The 20,662-nt window shown below is 43.5% G+C and overlaps 1 protein-coding gene across 2 annotated transcripts in view; it reads right to left on the bottom strand.

Annotated features, from left to right (window-relative positions):
- Positions 1-1,817: 1,817 nt before the first annotated feature.
- DCAF1 (DDB1 and CUL4 associated factor 1) overlaps positions 1,818-20,662 on the bottom strand; it is a 108,105-nt gene continuing 89,260 nt past the window's right edge. For both annotated transcript variants that reach the window (XM_084634643.1, XM_084634644.1), the window contains exons 23-24: positions 9,314-9,569; positions 1,818-2,727 (exon numbers count right to left, since the gene is read on the bottom strand). In XM_084634643.1, the coding sequence (XP_084490769.1) occupies positions 2,669-2,727; positions 9,314-9,569 (315 nt within the window). In that variant the 3' untranslated portion in view covers positions 1,818-2,668. The remainder of the gene's footprint in view (positions 2,728-9,313; positions 9,570-20,662) is intronic.

Below are 20,662 nucleotides of genomic sequence, written 5' to 3' on the forward strand. Positions count from 1 at the left end.
CATCAAATGTATGCTAGGTGCAGAAAAGGCATGAGGAATGTACCGACAAGCAAGTAATAACACATGGCTGCTGTTAGGTCTATGACTTTTTTTCCAGCTATGAGAACCCTTCCTTCATAGGCTCAGCGAAGATGCAGTGAGAGAATGGCAACATTAGGGAGGTGTGACAGGTGGTAATGTCATGTGACCTTAACACCTAATTGACTGTAGGAGACCAGCCCCATGGTATCTTTTAGATACATACAGGCATGGTTCTTGGTAAATGTGAATCCTGCCTGATACGGCGGGGGGAATGATAATGGAAAATGTAAGCCCGTCTCTGCACTGGGGAAAAGACACCAGAACAATTTCCACCTACTCTGAAACTAGCACTGGGAGGTGTAGTGTGGCCATAGGTCCAGCAGTGAACTTTTTGTTTTGTTTTGGCTGTTTTAGTAAACGTGCTGAAAAGCCTAACACCATCATGGTGGTAAAAATGGTTCTGCTTTGTCTACACTTGGGTTTTGTACTGGTTTTAGCAGCAGTTCAGGGGCCATTTTTGGGGACAGTACCCTGGGAAGAGCACCTGGTTGGACTGATTTCTAGGCTGTCTTGCTCAACTGGAGAATTGGGTTGGTAGGATAGAGCTGATGTAGAGCACAAACCATTCAGTATGTCCATGGCCCCTAGGGTACATATCCTGGCACTGCTCCCTGTGGGAGATTTCAAAAAGCCCTTGATGCACTGTTGACAACAGTAGCAGCATTACGTACCACTTGTACTGTTACCAGCAATCTCCCCAGCTGAAGTGGCACTGTAGGCATACTGTGAGGGTATTTAGCATGCATGTAACCTGTTTGAAACAGTCTTAAGTGGACCAAATGGTTAATTTCTCTAGGATAGACAAAGTGAATTAGCAACTGTCGGAGGGTGGACAGAGAGTAAAGGCCATCTCCCCTTGTAGTTTAAAAACACTCTACTCAGGGTAGCGCAGGCCTGACTCTCGAGCTAAGGAGGAGAGAGGAACTCACTGGGCCTCCCTGCTCTCTACTAAACATCACTCTCTGTGTGCAAACTTCCCATTCTGAATTCTAGGAATAGGCAAGAGAGCAACCCAGCTAGAGCATTGCTCTGACTCACCAGGGTAAGTTAAGAAAGCTGTAAAAGTTTTCAGAAGAGAGACTTTTTCAACCACAGCCAAGTGGTGGCATGTTTTCTGAGCACCAGGCTATATGTGGTGGGTTTTGTTAGGGCCTGGATTTTGTGTAACTTAAAGCCAAAAAGGCACCTAATCTAGGTGATTTTTAAGGTGGGGCCCTTGCGATCTTGTAAACAGTAACACCTCATTTGACTTATCTCTATTCTTCTCTGGTGTTAATATCACAATGGTTTTCTGCAACAGTCCAGTGGGGTTATGTAGTGCCCATAACAGTGTAATAAATGTTCAGGTATATCTTAAATCATAGTAGTAAAAGTTTTGTTTCGAGGAAGACCAAGTATGCTGTTAATCAGTAAATATTTGTTTCGCTCTAACCTGGTAAAAAGAGGAATCTGGAAGAGTTGTCAGGGATGTCCGAGGCATAGCTCTGGTGGACAGCCTTAAGTGAGTGAAGGACAAAACATTCAGTTCTGTGACAGAACTTTTAAGTTAACAGTTCTTTGTAATTGCTGCACTGCTCCTTCCTCCCACCTGATTTACCTTGTTCTTTGTGTTGCAACTCAGCCATTTCTCCTACAGAAGGCTGCTTGGTGTGTCCTGGGAGATACTGTGCTGTCAAATACTATTTGGGCAGGTCTGAGGGGGAATACAGCTCACAGCCATACATAGAGACAGGACTTGTATTTTATTTTTTTAATAAATACACTTTACATTAAAGAAAGACCTTCAATTTGCAGTTTCCACAGAGGGTGTGAAAGGGAGAAAAAAAGATTAAAAAAAACCTTGAATCACAAGGGGGGGAAGAAGAGTCCACACTGCAATCCGAGAGCCCCTTGTCTCCATGAATATCAGGGTGTCAGCCTCCCCCTCTGGCTGCTATTACAGCAAGAACCTCTGCTTAAAGCAGGCTGGAGGTTCAGTTACCCCCTTGGGCTTTTCTCTGAAGGCAGGTGACGCATACACAAGCTAGCAGCAGATGGCAACACCTATTTTAAAAAAAAAAATTCTCACTTCTCAGCAATTTTAGAAACCATGATCCTCTTATTCATTTAGTACTCTGAGTAAAAATACCCCTTTTGTTCATTTTAAACAATTTTTCTCCCCCAAAGCCTGACCCGTGGTAACAAGGTACTAGATTGATACAAAGTTCAGACTCTTTTTACTATAACACCTGCCTTTTTTTTTTTTTTTTGCTTTTTTTTTTGGTTTTATATAAAACTATTTTTGTTCTTTAGGAAAGAACTTTGTACAAAGAAAATATATTCTGAAATAGCTTCAGACGTTTCCGTGGAGAGGAGAGTCTCATCTCAGCCTAAAATTAAAACTTAAAAAAAAAAAAGGCAGAGAGAAAGAGGCCTAGCCCCTGGTCTGTTTATTCAAGCGCCTCAATCTGACCCAAACAAACACAACTGATGGGCTGGAGTTCCTTGGATGTCCCAAGGGGTGCTCAGAAATTGCTTCCGAGTTGGTCTCTTGTCTTCTGTGAAGGGAACTTCTCCTGATGCCAACACCCTGTGTGGTTGTCACTCCTCACTCATTCAGAGACAAGATTATGTCATCTTCCAAGTCAGAGTTATCTGAGCTGTCAGCTGGAAAGGGGACACATGGGTTATTTGTTTGGTGTATGTCAAAAAATGCAGCTGTCAGGCCAGCTAAGTAATGGAGCCTGTTCTGCATCAGTCAGTTACCAGAGATGACCACCACCTGCTCAAGCAAACTGACCCCAGACCAATGAACTCCTTAGCATTAGGAGCTGGAACTTTCCACCAAGAGGTTACTCATATGTAAGATATTTGCACAACTTATTGGGAACATATAAATGACGTAACTTCATGTTGTTGGGACAGGACAGATGTGGTTTTGCAACACACAGTCATCCCACACATTTCAAGAAACTACATCCGACTTCGAAGGGTGGCCTCTGCAGAAGTTACTAGTTCATTATGTAGCAAACTGGACACCAAAAGCTACATTCTTATTGAACAGTTGTTGTCTTTCCAGGCAGTGCACTGCTGGGACCTCATTAGTGAGGAAAGTCAATAATTCATTATATTTATACCATCATTTGTAGCATCTCCCACAAGCACTTCACAATGAATTAACTGCACAGCACTCATTAAAGGTGACCTGCAGAGGATTTCTAAAAAACAGGCTTTTGCCCTTTTTAGCTTTGTGAAGCAGAATGAAGACATGAAAGTATTTGCCAACAGGCCCACCTCCCCCATGACCACCACTTGCTTTAACTTTAAACAGGAAAGTCCAGTCTCCCTCAGTTGTGCAGCAGGGGAGTATAAAGTGGCAGAGATGAATATCATGAGTTCTCAGGCCCTAGCTGAAGTGACATGGTTACTGAATCTTTAACAAAGACGGTCTTTCTCCTAAGTATTTGTTGAGTGCTACAGTTAACTAGGTGTTAAAAGCAATTTTAAAGAGTAACCAAAAGTCACTTCTCCCCTCAGCTTCCAGTCTCTTATGACCTCTTACATTTCACGAGCTCTCCAGAGACCCTTCCAGTGTAAGCAAAGCCTCATAAAAACAGGGACAAACCTTTTAGGCCTTTTAAAAAAAAAAAAGGGGGGGGGGGAAGTAGCTCAGGGCACAAGCCTGGTTTTTGCCCTTTGTAGGTACCTTTAATATGGGTAGGAAAAATGGGTTGGCAAAACTTAGTCAAAGAAACGTTTTATATTCTGAACTATCCTGTATAACAAGCTCACTGCCCAGACAACTCAATGCTGTGTTGTCTCCTCCAGCCCAACTGGAGTACTTCACAAGCAGTGGGACTCCTTTCAACTCTTCCTTTTGCTTAAAAAGATGATCTGGGAGCTATTTCCATGGTCCCGATTTATCCAGAGGAAATGTTTATAGCAACTCTCTGGTGCTGCTGATTTCTGTGGCCAGGCTGGGCCAAGATCTCAGACCACTTCAGGAGAACCAGCTGCCACACATCTCAGAAGTTTCAAGGGAAAGTACAAGTCAACCCATCTGCATGTTCTGCCATGGGGCAGGGCTGGGCAAGGGACAGCAGCTCCTGGGCTGAAAAGTCAGGGGAACTGAAGGGAAGCTGAAGTTCCAGAGGGTTCCTGCCCAAAATGCTTGGCTGCCCTTTCAGATGTGTGCGGTGACCCACCAGCCAATCAAGTCTCAGCCTTTATTGTAAAGCCTAGGAGAGCAGTAGCTATGGCAATGCAATGGGAGCTGAGCCACAAAGTACTGCTGTAAAATAGCAACTAGGTTACATGGGGAAGGAGGAGGGACAACAGATCTGAAGAGTCCAGAAAACATGGAGAGGAAAAGAGGCAGACAAATAAGTTATTTATTAATAGCAGGTGGGAACTGAATGAGAGAGGGGCATCCTGATCTCATAGGGAAAGAATTTCTTGGCTGATCAGCATTCAGCCGTGTTCTTCTTAACAACCCAATGTATGCCTCAGTCCTTCTTAACAAACCACTATCACTCCACTGGCCAGACAGCACAGAACCTTTCAAGATGTTTGCAAGCACTTATCTTGTCAACTGTTCTCACATTGCCCAAGTGAGACCACACAGACCTGTTATAACTGCCATAAGGGAGAGCACAACGCTTCACTGGGTCCTGTAGGGCTCTTCCATTCAAACGCTGGCTGTTCTCAACACAAACCCTTAAATCTGCAAATACATACCTGTAAAGAACTCACATACTAGCTTGGCAGTCACCCTTCCAGATGTTAGAATAGCAGATCACAACTCAGCTAAACACTCAAAAACAAGTCACTCTGCTGCGAGTTGCCAGTCACCAGCAAGAGGGACTGAAATGCCCATTTTAATCAGACACTTTTCTTGCAGATACCAGAGTTCAGCCTGCTAGCAAGAGGCTTCTCCCTAGGTCCTGGATCCGAATTCCTGCTGAGCTGCTTTCTGTAGGGCATTACAAAGGGGAGACAGCCCCACATTTTCTAGGAGCGTTTTCATAAGTACATCCCAGGGACTCAGACAGTGAAACGAGCTTCTGCAAGAACCCCAGTGGGCGCAGAAATTGCGCTGGTCCAGAAAGGCCAAGCTTCAAACAGATCCCCTCCAACCCAAGTGATGCACGAGGCTGAGAGGAACATCTGCACATTTTAAAGGTTTTCACAGGTCATTCCTGAAAAGGCAACTCCTCCCCGCCCATGACATGAATACCAGGGTCACTCACTTCCCCATTTTCATTGTTCCTTTAATTATTACGTCCCCACACTGTACACGGGCATACTAACTGTGCCAAGCTTCGGGAGGGTTGTCAAGAAATACCAGTATGGCCAGTCAGAAGCTCTTCAGAGGGCCTGTACCACTGGGGGGCAGGGGAGAAGAGGCAAAGTGTTATCCATTGGATAGTGTATCTCAAGATTGGACTCTTAAGCAGTGAATACAAGGATCAGAGTCTCTGAGGCTCACTGGTCTCCCCACGGCTGGGAACTTGTTAAACGTGACTGCTGCCTCAGGGAAGGTAGAGGAGAAGATTATGATTAGGTAAGTACAAGATGCATGCTGGACCTGGACCACACTAGCCTGACAAAGCTGAGTCCAAAAAGAGGAGCTGTCACAGGACCCAGCTAACCATACAAGTGCAACCTGACCAGAGCATGGCTGTGAAGTTCCATGCCTAGCTATAGTCTCTGAGATGGCTGTGAAGTTCCCCTGCATCTTTGGAGGGCTAGCTGCAGCTATACAAGTTCAAAGTAGAGCCTCAAATAGCCCAAAATCACAGGGCACCTGCTCAGCAACTTCTGAGCAGGCAGCGCACTCAGTGCAAGGGGTGCTACTGCTACTCATAAATGACCCCTTTGGCCGAGGCCTGGAACTTCTTCAGTGGGCCAGGTGGAGCTGTGACAAGTCCCTTTTGCTTGGTGACTCATGTAGGCCTTGTGACTGATGGCAGTGGGAAGAAGTCTAAAGGAATTACCTCACAAACCGCTTTGGCTAGCTTCTGAACAAGAACACCCCATAGTGCTGTATCTCTGCAAAACTGTCCTTAGGAGCACTATGTCCATAATAGCTATGTATGTACAGAGCCAGAATGCCCCCTACTCCCAAACCTGTTTCCATCCTACCCCAACTTTAGCTGGCATGGCTAGTGAGGCACCATTCAAAACTGCATATGCTGAATTGAGACACAAAAAGCACCTGACTCAGGTATTAGCAGATGACAGAACGAGGAGTAATGGTCTCAAGTTGCAGTGGGGGAGGTTTAGATTGGATATTAGGAAAAACTTTTTCACTAAGAGGGTGGTGAAACACTGGAATGCGTTACCTAGGGAGGTGGTAGAATCTCCTTCCTTAGAGATTTTTAAGGTCAGGCTTGACAAAGCCCTGGCTGGGATGATTTAACTGGGAATTGGTCCTGCTTTGAGCAGGGGGTTGGACTAGATGACCTTCTGGGGTCCCTTCCAACCCTGATATTCTATGATTCTATGATTTGCAGAAGCACATGGGCCAGCAGGGGGAGCCAGAGCAAGAAGAGAGCCAGCCAACTGCTCCGGCAGCTCCTCCTCGCCAGGCTGTGGCTCTAGCTCCCTCCCCATGGCCCAGGCCACCACATACACAGGAAAGGGATCAGCAACTCCTGGACCCGCATTTCTTCTGCTTCCTTTCTACCTCCTCCCTATTTTCTACAACACCAAGAAATGAAGTGGGTAACAAGGAGATGGGGTGGGGGATAGCTGGGAGGGGACATGCGATGGGGTGGGGGGAACCAGTCATGGATAGTGCTCTGGTGGAGCATAGGTGAGTGCCAGCCTGTTTCCCCTCAGTGTGCCCATTGGAAAGGGGTCTCACAAACCCCCCCCACCAGCGTTCACAGGCTGCAATTTCACTGAAGGGTTGACAACTTCAAACCACCAGTCCAAATCTAGATCTGAATAATAATAACCCAGAATAAACTTGATATCACATGCCCAATTGCCATATTAGTAACGCCCCACCCCTCACCTCTCTACATTTACGCCCTTCCCCTTCTATAAACCGGAGGCTGCTCAGGAATGAGTGGTGAGGTGTCTCTAATTCCCTTGAGAATCAAGAGTTGGATGATTACTTTTAACTACTGCCCCTAAGTGTCAGATCTGTTACCTGCTGGCCTCTCTAATAGAAGCCTCTGCTTTCTCTTTCCCATGTAAACTTGGAATTTTCTGTGTGCTTCTCAGTGCGCTAGACTGAGTAGTTTCTAATACTTTAGGCATCAAGTCTAAATGCTTGGCGCCCATTTGAGATTTTGGAGCCACCTAGGGATCTCAGTGACCCCAGTATTCAAAGTCCTGAGCAGGAAAGATGTACTCACATTGCCTGGATGTCAGATGATCACTTATTCTCTGCTGCAGCCGCCTCCCCTTCTACTGAGACTCAATCACAGATTGATGTAAATGCCACATGTATACACTACAGCTATTTATTGGAACTAAGAGCCAATTTACTTGCAAATGCAGAGGTTTTTAAAGACAGTCAAGTTCAAATAAGCTCCTTTTCAAAGTGCACAAATTTTCACCCATTTCTGTGTAACCTCCCCTCTCCTTCCCACCAGTGTCTGCTACCTACCTGTCCTCAACTCCTTCCTCAATACTCATTCCCCTTGGGTGCTTACAAACCAAAGTGCAGAGATGTCAGGTTCTTGTGGCTTCCTTACCATTCCTACTGGGTGTTCCCCGCACAGCTGCTGAGTGCTCACAGCAGCCCTGTAGCCCCATCAGAGGAAACAGGAAGTTAGTGGACAGGCCAGAGGCAGCCCCACAGGACTTTGTCTTTCCTCTAACAGTAAAGTAAGTGGGGTGAGGCAGATGCAGCACAGAATGTCAGTCTCCCCCTCTGGCAGAAGGGCCAGAAAGTGGTGAAAAGGCCCTGCAGGACCGAGTTTTAGTGACTTCTCTTCCTGGCACTGGTGACTCCTAAACGGAGGTTTTCTTTAGTTTCAGTTTAGAACCCTGTCATAGGTCAACCCCACTCTCACAAAATAATACCGCTAAGTATGTGTTAAAGTGCAATCCATTTTTAATTAGACCTATACAAATGTCCTGTTTGGACAAAATACCTACCACCTTCAAGAGAACTGCGAACTGACTGACATACATATAAGAAAATCTCTGGAGACCTGAGGGGGCATTATCCCCAAATTCATGAGTCTGATCACAGAGGAGCAGGGCTGCACTACAATGAAACAGAAGAAGAACATGGATGAGTCTGCCAGTGAGAGACTCTGAACTTAGTGTGGAAGGAAACACCAGCTCAGAAACTGAGAATTGCCACTCGAAGCCTTCCAACCTGCCACCAAAGAGGTCAGGTTTCCGTCTCGGTTCCCATCCAGCCCCATCACTGCAATACTTTAGCACCTCAGACATCATTTATCTTCAACGCTCATGTAAGGTAGGGCAGTGCTACTACCTCCATTTGACAGATGGGAAACTGCAGCACAGAGACACTGAGTGAATACTTAAGATCACACAGGAAATCTATGGAAGAGACGGCAACAAAACTCAGATCTCCTGAGTCTCAATCCAGTGCCATCTTAACCGCAAGGTCATCCTCTCTTGATTTATTAAAAACGTTTTCAAAATTGAAGTGCTAGACAAACTCCAAAACTGTTATTTATTTTTCTTTTAAATGAAGTCTCTGTTTCTCCAAACCAGGAGGGAGAACAACTTCAACCTTATGCACAGAGCTAGGTTAGCACTGGAACGGTCAGGGACAGTGAAGAAGCAAGCTCAGAAACGCCATGCTGGGTTATTCTCCAAGTAACTGCAGAAGGTGAAAGTACATCAGCCAAATGGAAGAGGCTCAAACCAGCAAGGAAGAAAATGGCTTCCCATTTCTATGAGGGTATAAACAAAGCAGAGGAGAGGAGAGAAGAGTCTGGGTCCCTCTGGAGAGCAGGATTTGTGAGCATACATATAACAATCCTTCGCAAGGAGTTGCAAAACCTGCTTTTAAATTCTCTCAAGTGTATCTGGGAATAAAGATGGAAACAGTTTCCTTCCTAGACCTAACAAAGGTGGTTCCGTCAGACCATGGTTGGTATTTACCAGTGGTGCACTTTGGGAGGCCTAAAGCTGATTGAGTGTGCCTTTCATCCAGGGAGGGGAGGAGAGAAATCAATTTTTCCAGAGGGAAAATTTATCTCTTTCATATTTGTGAGGATGGTACCACCTGTGACCACCAGGATAGAAGTATACTTACTATCACCAAGGATCAGCTCAACTTCCTCGTCTGCATCAGAATCCTCATCTTCACCTTCATCCCCCTCTTCCAGCAAGTTGGCAAGCTCCTCATCATCAGAGGGAGAGAAATCATTGTCTCCATCCTCACCAGCATTCTCATTGTTCTCATCCTCCTCCAGCTCGGCCTCCAGCAACTGGTCAGTGTCTAGTTCATCAAGGTCATCTGTATCATCATCATCTTCATCATCATCCTCTTCCTCTTGTTCTTCCTCCTCCTGCAGCAACAGCAAAAGAGCCCATTAGGACATGTAAAAGTATATCAGGGAATGAGGGAAATGTATATCTCCCCAAACTAAAGGTCACCCAATATTATTTGTAAACTCTACCCTCTTCACCCTTAAATCACATGATAGATGCTAGATTGACAGCCCTGGAAAAGTCCTTTTTACCCATAAAACAGGTATAATACAAGGTGGTAGCATCACAAGCCTCCACCCCACAATATTACTTGCCAACATGTCTCACACGGATCTGCAGAGGGACATGAGTTCAGTCCCAGCTCTATACAATTCCTGGCCTCATGCCAGTCTTATACAGACAGCTGTTTCTTGACAACTGGACTGAGACCATTAATTCAGTCAGAGTAACTGGTATTGGTCACTGCTGATCAGGATGAGATTTGGGGTCCTGTGAAAATCTCTATTATCCCATTACCAAACCACGAGCCACTCAATCCTCAGATTATAAATGCCTTTAAAGTGGCTCAACAACCTCACTACTGAAATTTACACTGTGAATCAGGGTCTCCGTTCTACCAGTGTGCTGAATGAACAGCTTAAAGAGGAGAAAACAATCCATGGGAATTTTTGTTTATTTGTAGTGACTGAATTTCTTATTCCATCAATTACACCCTTTCCAGCCTGAAAGCCATTTCTGGTATAAGCATGGTTTTATGAGTGGGATGAGGAGGATGGTAGCGCTCAGTGGTCCTTCCACACAACTGAGAGGATACCAGCTGCACCAACAAGTCTCTGAACTTCAGTCCCCTTTTAACATTCTTGCATCTGTATCACACCCACCCACACACCTCTTCTCCGATGGAATATTTTCGCATGGTAGGAAAAGTACCTTGCTGACCCCTGGATTCCGAGAGGGTATATGAGACACACCATGCAAGATTATAAAGCAGTTGGGGAATATTTGACAAACCCATCAGAGACTGAGATATTCAACCCTGCCTCTTCTTGTGGCATTGATGGATTTGGGACTGTTTCATTTTCAGAGTTACGCTAAGGCAGAGATGGCCAACCTGTGGCTCTGGAGCCACATGCAGCTCTTCGGAAGTTAATATGTGGCTCCATGTATAGGCACCGACTCCAGGGCTGGAGCTATAGGCGCCAACTTTCCAATGTGCTGGGGGGTGCTCAGTGTTCAACCCCTGGCTCTGCCACAGGTCCTGCCCCCACTCCATCCCTTCCCGCCCCCTCCCCTGAGCCTGCCATGCCCTCGCTCCTCCCCCTCTGAACCTCCTACATGCCACGAAACAGTTTATCGGGAGGTTCGGGAAGGGAGCAGGAGGCACTGATCGGCGGGGCTGCGGGGGGTCCTATGGAGGGCTGCTGAGATCGGGGGGAGAGGCCTATGGGGGGCTGCTGACATATTACGGTGGCTGTTTGGCAATGTACATTGGTAAATTCTGGCTCCTTCTCAGGCTCAGGTTGGCCACCCCTGTGCTAAGGGAAGAGAAGCCCCATCTTCTTTGCGCCCCCACACCACACTTTTTTAAGTCTGTCTAATACACATACATACAAAGGGTATTACAACTAAAAGCAGTAGGTAAATGCTCTCCAAAAGCATGTGCATCCACAGCATGAAGGGTTACTGAGCTCACTGTCCACAGCTGGAAATTTAGGAATAGCAGCAAGCCCTGATATTTTATCCATCCAGTGAACTCTATTATTTTTAGATTCATGAAAGGCCTCCGACGTATGTCTCTCACTCACTGGAAGTATTTACATAATTTAAAATGGAGTGGATAAAAATATATATTAATAATGAAGAAAACTGGATTTTTTAAAATCAGTTTTTATTTAAATTAAATACATTTTTCTTTTTCAAAATCAACCTGTTTAAGTTCAAAATTACAATCTAGGTAAAGGCCTAAATTTACTATAAACTGTTAAAATAATTTAAATAAATAAAAAACCAATATGCTACATCAATAAGCCCTCCTCCAATTTCAATGAGTTAAAAGATGCAGCTTCAATAAGTATGTATAGAATCGGGGGTGAAATCTAATTTTTAGGTCAACTTGAGTTTTATAAATATGTCAGAATGTCATGTACTATATTATTGTGAGCCTTTACAACTGAGTGAATGCTAATATTAACATTTTTCCAAAAGTATTTTCAGTGTGCTGTGCAGAATTAACCTTAATTACTTTTGGTTTCAGTTTAGCTGGCAGGTGGACAGATTTTTTTTTTTTTAATTCATTTGAGCTAGTTCAAAGTTGAGACACCAAGTGGGAGCTGAAAAAGCAGGAAAGCTTGTTTTACTCTTCAAATCTATGAATAAAAATCAAGTAGCAGAAGATGAGCTCTACTAATTCTAAAACCAAGAGACTGGATTTTCAAAGGTATTTAGGCACCTAGATGCAGACAGGCGCCTAGTTTTAAAGCACCTAACTCCTACTATTTCAGTTCCAATTGTTTTCAATAGGAGTTAGGTACCTAAACTGTTTAAGCATTTTTGAAACTCTCACTAGAAATCTATCTGCACTTTTAGGCACCAAAATACTTTTGAATATGTGGCCCACGGTGACGAGAAACCATCAGTCAATTCAATAACTACAGTATATACTTCCATTGTTTAATAAATCAGCTTTAAATGCAAAATATGCTTTAATAAACTTAGTTTCTTCTTATGTATCCAATATATTTAAGGTTGTTTTATTTAACTAAAAAACAATTTTAAAATGTTGGTTTTGTGCATTTTTAATTGAATTCCAATTTCCATCCAAATGCAGCTGGACACAAAACATAAGTAAACAAAATCATCTAGTAAACAAGAAATGAGTCACCCAACCTTTTCTAACAATAAAAAAGGTAAAAATTAAGAGTACACTGAGTAACAGAATTGCTTCAATGGGTATAGATATAGTTTATCCTAGTGGTTAGCAAAAAGAACCACCAAATTTAATGGAAGGCTACATTTAGTTGCAAACCAACAGATTTTAATGTTTATATCAACTATCGAGCATGAACTTTTAAAGAAAGTAACTAAAAAGTACCAGTGCAAAATAAGATTAAAAAATCAATTATTTAAATCAAGGTTTCTTGCTTGCCAGTTTAAATCATTATTAAAATCTTTGATTTAAATCAGTCCACCCTGATTTTAACACACCACAACAATACTGACTCAGCTACACAGATATCTCCCCAACCCCAGTAAGGCAGACTCATTTTTCAAGTCTCCCATTCAGGCTACAGTCTGATGAAAGCAATGAGCCTTACACTGTCCCACAAAAGTCAACAAATTCTGGTTGTGATGGAATAATAGAGGAACAAGCCCCAGAGCCAAGAGGCCTGCCTGGAGAACACCTTGCATCCAGTCCCTAGATGTACAAGTTTTTTAGGGCAGCCAGAAGATACTAAATAACTATCTGAAAGCATATGCAGTATTGTTATAACCACGTTGGTCCCAGGATATTAGAGAGACAAGGTGAGTGAGGTAATATCTTTTATTGGACCAAATTCTGTTTGTGAGGGAGAGAAGCTTTTGAGCTTACACAGAGAAGAAGAGCTCCATGTAAGCTCGAAAGGTTGTCTCTCACCAACAAAAGCTGGTCCAATAAAATATATTACCTCCCGTACCTTGTCTATCTGAAAGTAGATATTCTCGAACTGTGATCTACCCTTGCCGGTGGGCCACAGAAGGAAACATTTTGAGACCCAAGCCATAGGGGGCTAGGGTGCTGAGAAGGGAGGTAATTCATGGAAGGAGTGCTGCAAAGGGTGGAACAGTTGGAAAATCTCTGGTCTAGGTGGACCAAGTGAAAGTGCCCTATCTAATCTGACAAAGGGGAGCGCCTCAAGTAACAGAACCAAACCATACAAAGCTTTAGGCCCGGATTGTTAAAAGTATTCAGGGGTTGCTGCGCTCAGTGATGAAACATCTAACTGATTTAAGAGCTTAAATCTCATTTTCAAAAGGAATTTAGGCAGTTAAGAGCCTAAATCACATTGACAGCCAATGGGATTTTGGCTCCTAAGTGCCTAAATCCTTTTTGAAAATGAGATTTAGGCATTGCAACACTGAGTGCAGCAATGCCTAAATACTCATTAAAATCTATGCCTTAAAGATCCAAAAGCAGCACTCTGAATTGCACACACAAGCAAACTGGAAGCCAGTACAACTTGGAAGAACATATGCAACATGGTACCCCCTAAACAGGCAGCTGTATTCTGCGTTGATATCTGAGCAGTCTTTAAGCCTAACTCTTTGTACAGGACAATGTAGTAATCTAATCCATAAGTGAAAGGCCTAGCTAACTGTGGCACAGTCTGCACAAGTAAGAGTAAAAATGGCTGCAATTTTCTAGCCAAAATAACCGGGGACAAGGGTTTCGGCCCTGGGTGGCAGGGTTCAGTTTATAGGCCCCCTGCTTGGGGCTGAAGCCCTTGGGCTTCAGCTTTGGCTCCCTGCCCAGGGTGGTGGGGCTTGGGCTTTGGCCCCGCCACCTGGGGCAGCGGGGCTTGGGCAGTCTCAGGCTTCGGTCCCCCGTCCTGGGGTCCTGTAGTAATTTTTGGTGTCAGAAGAGGGGCGCAGTGCAATGAAATTTGAGAACCCCTGCTCTATCGGACCATTACTTGGTCTGAGTTCATACCAGCTGATTCTAATGCAGGCCCTTATCTTCATCAGGTGAGACCATCCATGTCTCAGAGAAAAGACAAAGTTTTGTCATCCATACGCAGATTAAAACCCCCAACCCCAACCATGTGACAATCTTCCCAATGACCACCATATACACTGGATGGGAGTGACAGACAGAACAGAACTCTGTGCAACTCTGCAAGAGAGGGTGTTCTGGGCAGAAGAGCAAATTACCCTCTGGGATCTGAGAAGAACCAGCAAAGCCAGAATCTAACCCTGCCAACGTCCTCAATTTAGCTAGCCAACCCTCATGGTCAATGGAGATAGCAAACAGATCTAGAAGAATCAAAATGCACACCTGTCTCCACTGGAAATAAATTAACAAAACCTGTGTGTCTGTGGTATAACCGGGTCTGCATCTGAGGAAGGAGAAATTCAACACTCTGAAGAAACCGGATGGGCAAATCAGCATGTTGTCCAATTTTCAAATATGAATTAAGCACCTTACAATTACCCATTTTAGGTAGTTACATGCTGGTTTAGGCAGCTAGGTCACCACACAGATGCCTAAAATGGGGATTTAGGTGCTTAACTTTGATAATCGGGCACTAAGGTTGGGACCTCTACCAGCATCTAAGTAACTTAGGTGCCCAAATGCCATCGACTTTCAATGGGACTTATGCTCCTAAGTCACGTACATGGTTTTGAAAATCCTATTTCAAATGACTTGTCAAAAGGTCATAGATGCCTCTTTTTGCTCTATAAATCTAAATAAAAACACCACATTAGTGACAGAGATAAGAATACACCAGGAGTCACAATCACCAGGCCGCTAGACAATGCTGCTTCCCTTAAAAATGCTGTAGTAAGTTAAAACAGAAAGAGGTTCTGTTTATGAATGCTGAACACTTTTACTGAATGTCACCTTCATAGCACTGTACCAACATTTATCCTCAGCATCCCTGTGGTATAAATATGTTAACATGCATAGGCTACCATGGGAAATCCACTGAAATACACAAAGAAATAGGGAATCAGCTCTTCCTGATAAAAATATGCACAGAACCACGCTAATCTATGGCCCTTGTGATTCATGCATAAAATGCCTGCCCCCTTTTCTACTGACATTTGAGAGCAAAGTGCTGACTTTACCTGGCTTCAACAAAAGCCCCTGCAGGAGATTTGTAGCATATACTGCTAGCCTTAACTGTGTTATAAGGTGAACAGGAAATAAGCTGAAATAATAATTAAAGGGCATTGTAAAAAAAGAGACCCTGCCCAACGTTACCAAAAATAGCATCTACACACAGATTTGAACGGTTTTAGTGAAAGTGGTGCAAACCCCTGTGTGGACACAGGGAGTGTTGTAAGCAAGACATGAGAAGTAATTCTTCTGCTCTACTCCGTGCTAGGCCTCAGCTGGAGTATTGTGTCCAGTTCTGGGCATCACATTTCAGGAAGGATGTGGACAAATTGGAGAGAGTCCAGAGAAGAGCGACAAAAATGATTAAAGGTCTAGAAAACATGACCTATGAGGGAAGATTGAAAACATTGGGTTTATTTAGTCTGGAAAAGAGAAGACTGAGAGGGGACATGATAACAGTTTTCAAGTATGTAAAAGGTTGTTACAAGGAAGAGGGAGAAAAATTGTTCTTCTTAACCTCTGAGGATAGGACAACAAGCAATAGCTTTAAATTGAAACAAGGGGTTTAGATTGGACATTAGGAAAAACTTCCTAACTGTCAGGATGGTTAAGAACTGGAATAAATTGCCTGGGGAGGTTGTTGAATATCCATCATTGGAGATTTTTAAGAGCAGGTTAGACAAACACCTGTCAGGGATGATCTAGGTAATACTTAGTCCTGCCACGAGTGCAGGGGACTGGACTAGATGACCTCTCAAGGCCCTTCCAGTCCTATGATTCTATGACACTTATTTCAAGTTAGTTTAACCTGTTCCTAACTGACTAAAGCTCAACTGAAATAAGAGTGTCCACACAGGAGTTTGTATCAGTTTAACTAAAATGTTTTAAAATTAATCACATCTTAAAACTAAATTGGTGAATTCTGCATATAAACTTAGGTGGCAATGGTAGTACCAGCTTCCTAACAAAGCTCTCCTTTAGCAAGGGCAGATCAGCGTTTGTAATCAAGCTGATACAAGAGTGGAACAAAACTGAAGGCATCATGAATTTTGCTCACAGAAATTCCCTCCATCCTGAAGTCCAGCATCCCATACCACCAACACCCATGGAAGGTGCACTTCACTTTACAGTCAAGTATAATAATAATAGGATTCCATATGATTTAACACCCTTATTGGCCCATGTTAGTACAACATCAAGCTTCATAAATACAACTCCAATCAGGCTGGCCTGGAGTAGCTCATCAAGATGGGTATCACCTTCAGCTCCAGAATTTCACCTTTTATTTAAAAAAATTAAATCTCTAGCCCTTATGGTTGTAAAGAACTACCTTTAAAATGTGACCTAAGTGTAAAAAGACACAGGTGATCTCTGCCTGAGTCCTCAGACAGCCAGAAATGAGAGGTCTATAGGAAGGATTATTGTTCTGATTCATCACAATTGGGTATTGACAACGAAGCCTGATGACAACTTTAAATGCCAACATTGTTTCTTTTTCTTGTACAATTTCATCAGCAGTGAACTAAAATCTTACTATTTTTTAGTACCTGATCTGACCCCTGAAAACTAGATGGCAAAAATAAGTGAAGAGGGATTGTTATTATTATTATTACTACTACTATGATTCATTAATTCCCAAAATTCAGTTATTCACAAGGTGTCCCCTAGTCATTAGTACAAGTTAGCAAGATGCTACTGTATTTCCAACTCAAACATGGAGATAATGAAAAGCAAGCTGCCCCATTATCACACAAGATGCCAGGTACAACCTCAAAAAATATATATTTTTTCTTAAAGAACAACCTTAAGTTTCATTCATTCTATTCCAGGTACTGCTGTCGTTATGATGGGAGAATAGCAGTGCTATTCACATCTGCTTTGGGGATGAATCAGGGTTGTGTAGTGCACAAGACTATAGTCTGTAGAATCGCTGCCTTGTTTGTTGCAGAAGTTGGAAAGTGTGTAGTGAAGGAGGCAAGAGACTGCAAGAAGTAAAAGAACAGTCTCATGATAAAGGCAGTTGAATGCTGCTCTGGAGAATTGGACTATCCCTGCCTCTGCCACAGAGTTCCTATGTGATGGTAGGCAAGTCACTTAACCCAAACTCATCACGTGATCGCTATTACTAACTGCATGCTCCGCATTTTCTGGGTGCCTGACTTGACACCCTGAGAACTAGTCTGCAGAAGTGCTGAGCACTCAAAGCTGCAACTGAAATCAGTTGGATCTGTTTTGAACATATAAAGTGCTATAAAATGCTAAGTGCTGGGAAAAATCAGGTCCTAGGTGCCTCAAATTGGGCAGCCGAAATGAGTGGATCGTTTTGACCTTAATCTCTGTGCCTCAGTTCCCCACCTGTAAAATGTGGATAATACCTCCTCATCTCACAGGGGTGGGGTGAAAATATATTCATTAATATTTATGAAACACTCAGATATTGTAGTGATGGGCACCACAGCAAAGCCCATGAGGAAATTAACAATTCTGTCCTCAGATTAGGGTTTGGACAGTGTGCAGCAAATAAGGCGTAAGGCCATACACTGAACAATGAGGAAAAAAAAATATTGAATAGCTGCTCATTAAGTAAGCACCGTCCATCCTGTGCACTGAATGAGGCAGGCATACTATGGAAAAGTAGTATGTAATTATGTAATTAAAGACTGTCATAATGCATACTCCCAAGAGGGCCAAAGAAAGATTTTCATGGATATCCTTTATTGTGGCATTTCCAAACTTTTCAGTGTTTGACTTTGTATCCTTAATAATGTTATTTAAACAGTTTTTTGAGTAATATCCTAGGTTTAAAAAAACAAAATGAAAAAACTAATTCTATCATGTAGCATCATATTGACACCCACATGGTTCACCAGCAGCCATGGAACCTTTAGATCGACCACTTTTGCTAATGATAGCAATGGTGGGCTGTCATCCTCTACGTGGACCAGCACTAGAGGGGGATGGAACACTTTGCCAGTGGGTTCCACAGATACTTGTGAGACTTGGGTTCCATCCTATGCTCTGGAGGGAAAAATTCTCTAGTGGGCACAGGCTCTTTTTGACTGTTCCTCCCACAATCTTAACCCCTTTTGTCCCAGTCCCTTGAAACTATCCCTATTTCGGTCCTGTTTCTTCCCCACCCCAATCCCTTGTCCCAGTCCCATTATTTTCACCTAGCTCATCCCGGTCTCCACTCCTCAAGCTTCCCATCCCACCTCCTCATCTCAACTATCCCCTTGCCCCCAAATCTGTCTCCCCAGGCTCTTCAATTTCAGTACCTCCTACAGCTCCCTGTACCAGTCCCTTTGCCCAGCCAGTCCCAGTTCTCCCCCAACACCCCAACTCATCAGATCCAGCTCCCCTCCCTCCACCCACACCTCCTTCCCCTCATCCCAGTGTTCCACAGTGCCAGTCTCCTTGCCCAATCAGACCCAACACACTGCCTCCTCCTACCCCCGGTTCCCAGACCCAGTCTCCACCCCTATCTCAGAGTCCCAGCTCCCAGTCTCCTTGCACAGCCAGTCTGTCTCCCCTGACTTACTCCAACTCCCAGTCCCAACCTCCCCTCTGTGACAGACTGGGGGACATGTCCATGTCAAACTATTCCCAGTTTACTCCCACTCCCCGCACCAGAAGGTCTGGCTGCTGCCCACTCTGCATTTAAATAAGGCAGCTTCCTCTTCTATGATTCTGCACTGCCTGGACCAGCAAGCTGGTCGATCATTTTCTCTCCTCTGGTCTCAGTTTATGTGCTCTCAGTTCAGGTGCTCAGACCTGCAGCAGCCCAGAAGTGTCTTACTCTGTCCCAGGGTCCAGCACACTCAGTGTGGTCAGAATCTTCAGAGAATTTAGCTGCTAAAATCTAAAAAGACTTTACTGAGCACGTACAAACTGATTTTTTCAAAGGCCAAATTTGGGTGGATTTTCACAGGGATGGTAAAAGGCACATCTCTAATACAAAGGGCACGCCCTGACAAATTTCAAGTTGCTGCTCCAAAAATGGGAGTGCTAGAGCTTTTCAAAGAAAAGGCTGCTTAGATTCCTCCCCCGCCCAAAAAAGTGGCAAAACGACATATTTTTCCTCAGCCCCATTCTTGGAAATGGCTGAAATTTCAACAAAAAATGTTCAGCCCACCCTGCGTGTAACGTTTCAGCACAAACTGTAAGATGTTTGGCAAAATTATGAACAATTAAAATCAGGGTCTTATAATGGGAAAGGCTGGGTAACCTTAACAAGATGCAGTACTCTTAACTATATATTTTAGACCTCCCAAAGAGATACTACGATGGAATGAAAAACAAGGGCTAAGATATTTAAGTGAACTTTTAATTGAGTCTCAAAGACTTTCTCCAGGTTCTAAGGCTTATTTGAGAATCTGTCTGATCTATCAAAACCTTTAAACCACTATACTAAAAATGCTCAATCATGAACAATGTAGTCTCTTCCTGTGCACATGCACTATTATGATAAGAATTAAGAGAGTTAACACATGAGCCACAACTAATAAATTGGCTTTTTACATCTCATTATGGAGAGATCTGGGATTTACTGCATAGAGCCAGATTTAAAGGAATAAAGAATATAAAGAAAACAAGAGAAGCTGTAGATTTAAAATGTGGGATGAAAAAGGGATGGATTGCAAAGGATCAAGGCAAAATCATCTTAAAACAGATTTTTGGAGAGAGTGAACTATCACAGCAAGGGAACACAAAGGCTATATCTACACTACAGCCAGATCAATGCTCTGGCGACCCATGTACCAAGAGTCGATTTAGTGGCTCTAGTGAAGACCCACCAAATCAACTGCAGATCGCTCTCTGGTCGACCCTGGTACTCCACCCCGAACGAGAAGAGTAAGGTAAGTTGACGGAAGTGTGTCTCCTGTCAACCCAGCGCAGCGTAGACACCACATTAAGTCGACCTAAGCTATGTTTACTCCAGCTACATTATTCATGTAGGTTGAATAGCGTAACTTAGGCAGACTTACTGTGGTAGACAGACAGACAAAGAGCTTCATACACTAGAACAAAACTACATCTTAGATATTATCAAACCAAATGGTCACTATAGAAAGTTAAACATGTATGTGCACTAAGAAAACCAAACTTTGGGGAAGAAAGAGGAATGTTTTACACTAGCATTTAGTAACAAGAGAACCACACTTAGGACTTGCCTACACTGGGATATTTACCAGCACACTGCTACAGTTATACCTATATAGCTCCCTGTATAGACCCTGTTATTCTGGAGTAAGAGTGAGTTTTTCAAGTTTAGTGTACATTGCTCTGAAAGTGGTTTAACCTAAACCAGAAAACCAGCATTAAATCCAAAATGAAGGTGTCTACACAGGGAGA

This window comes from Lepidochelys olivacea (assembly GCF_965140295.1).
Source record: "Lepidochelys olivacea isolate rLepOli2 genome assembly, chromosome: 7".
Taxonomy (NCBI): Eukaryota; Metazoa; Chordata; order Testudines; family Cheloniidae; genus Lepidochelys; species Lepidochelys olivacea.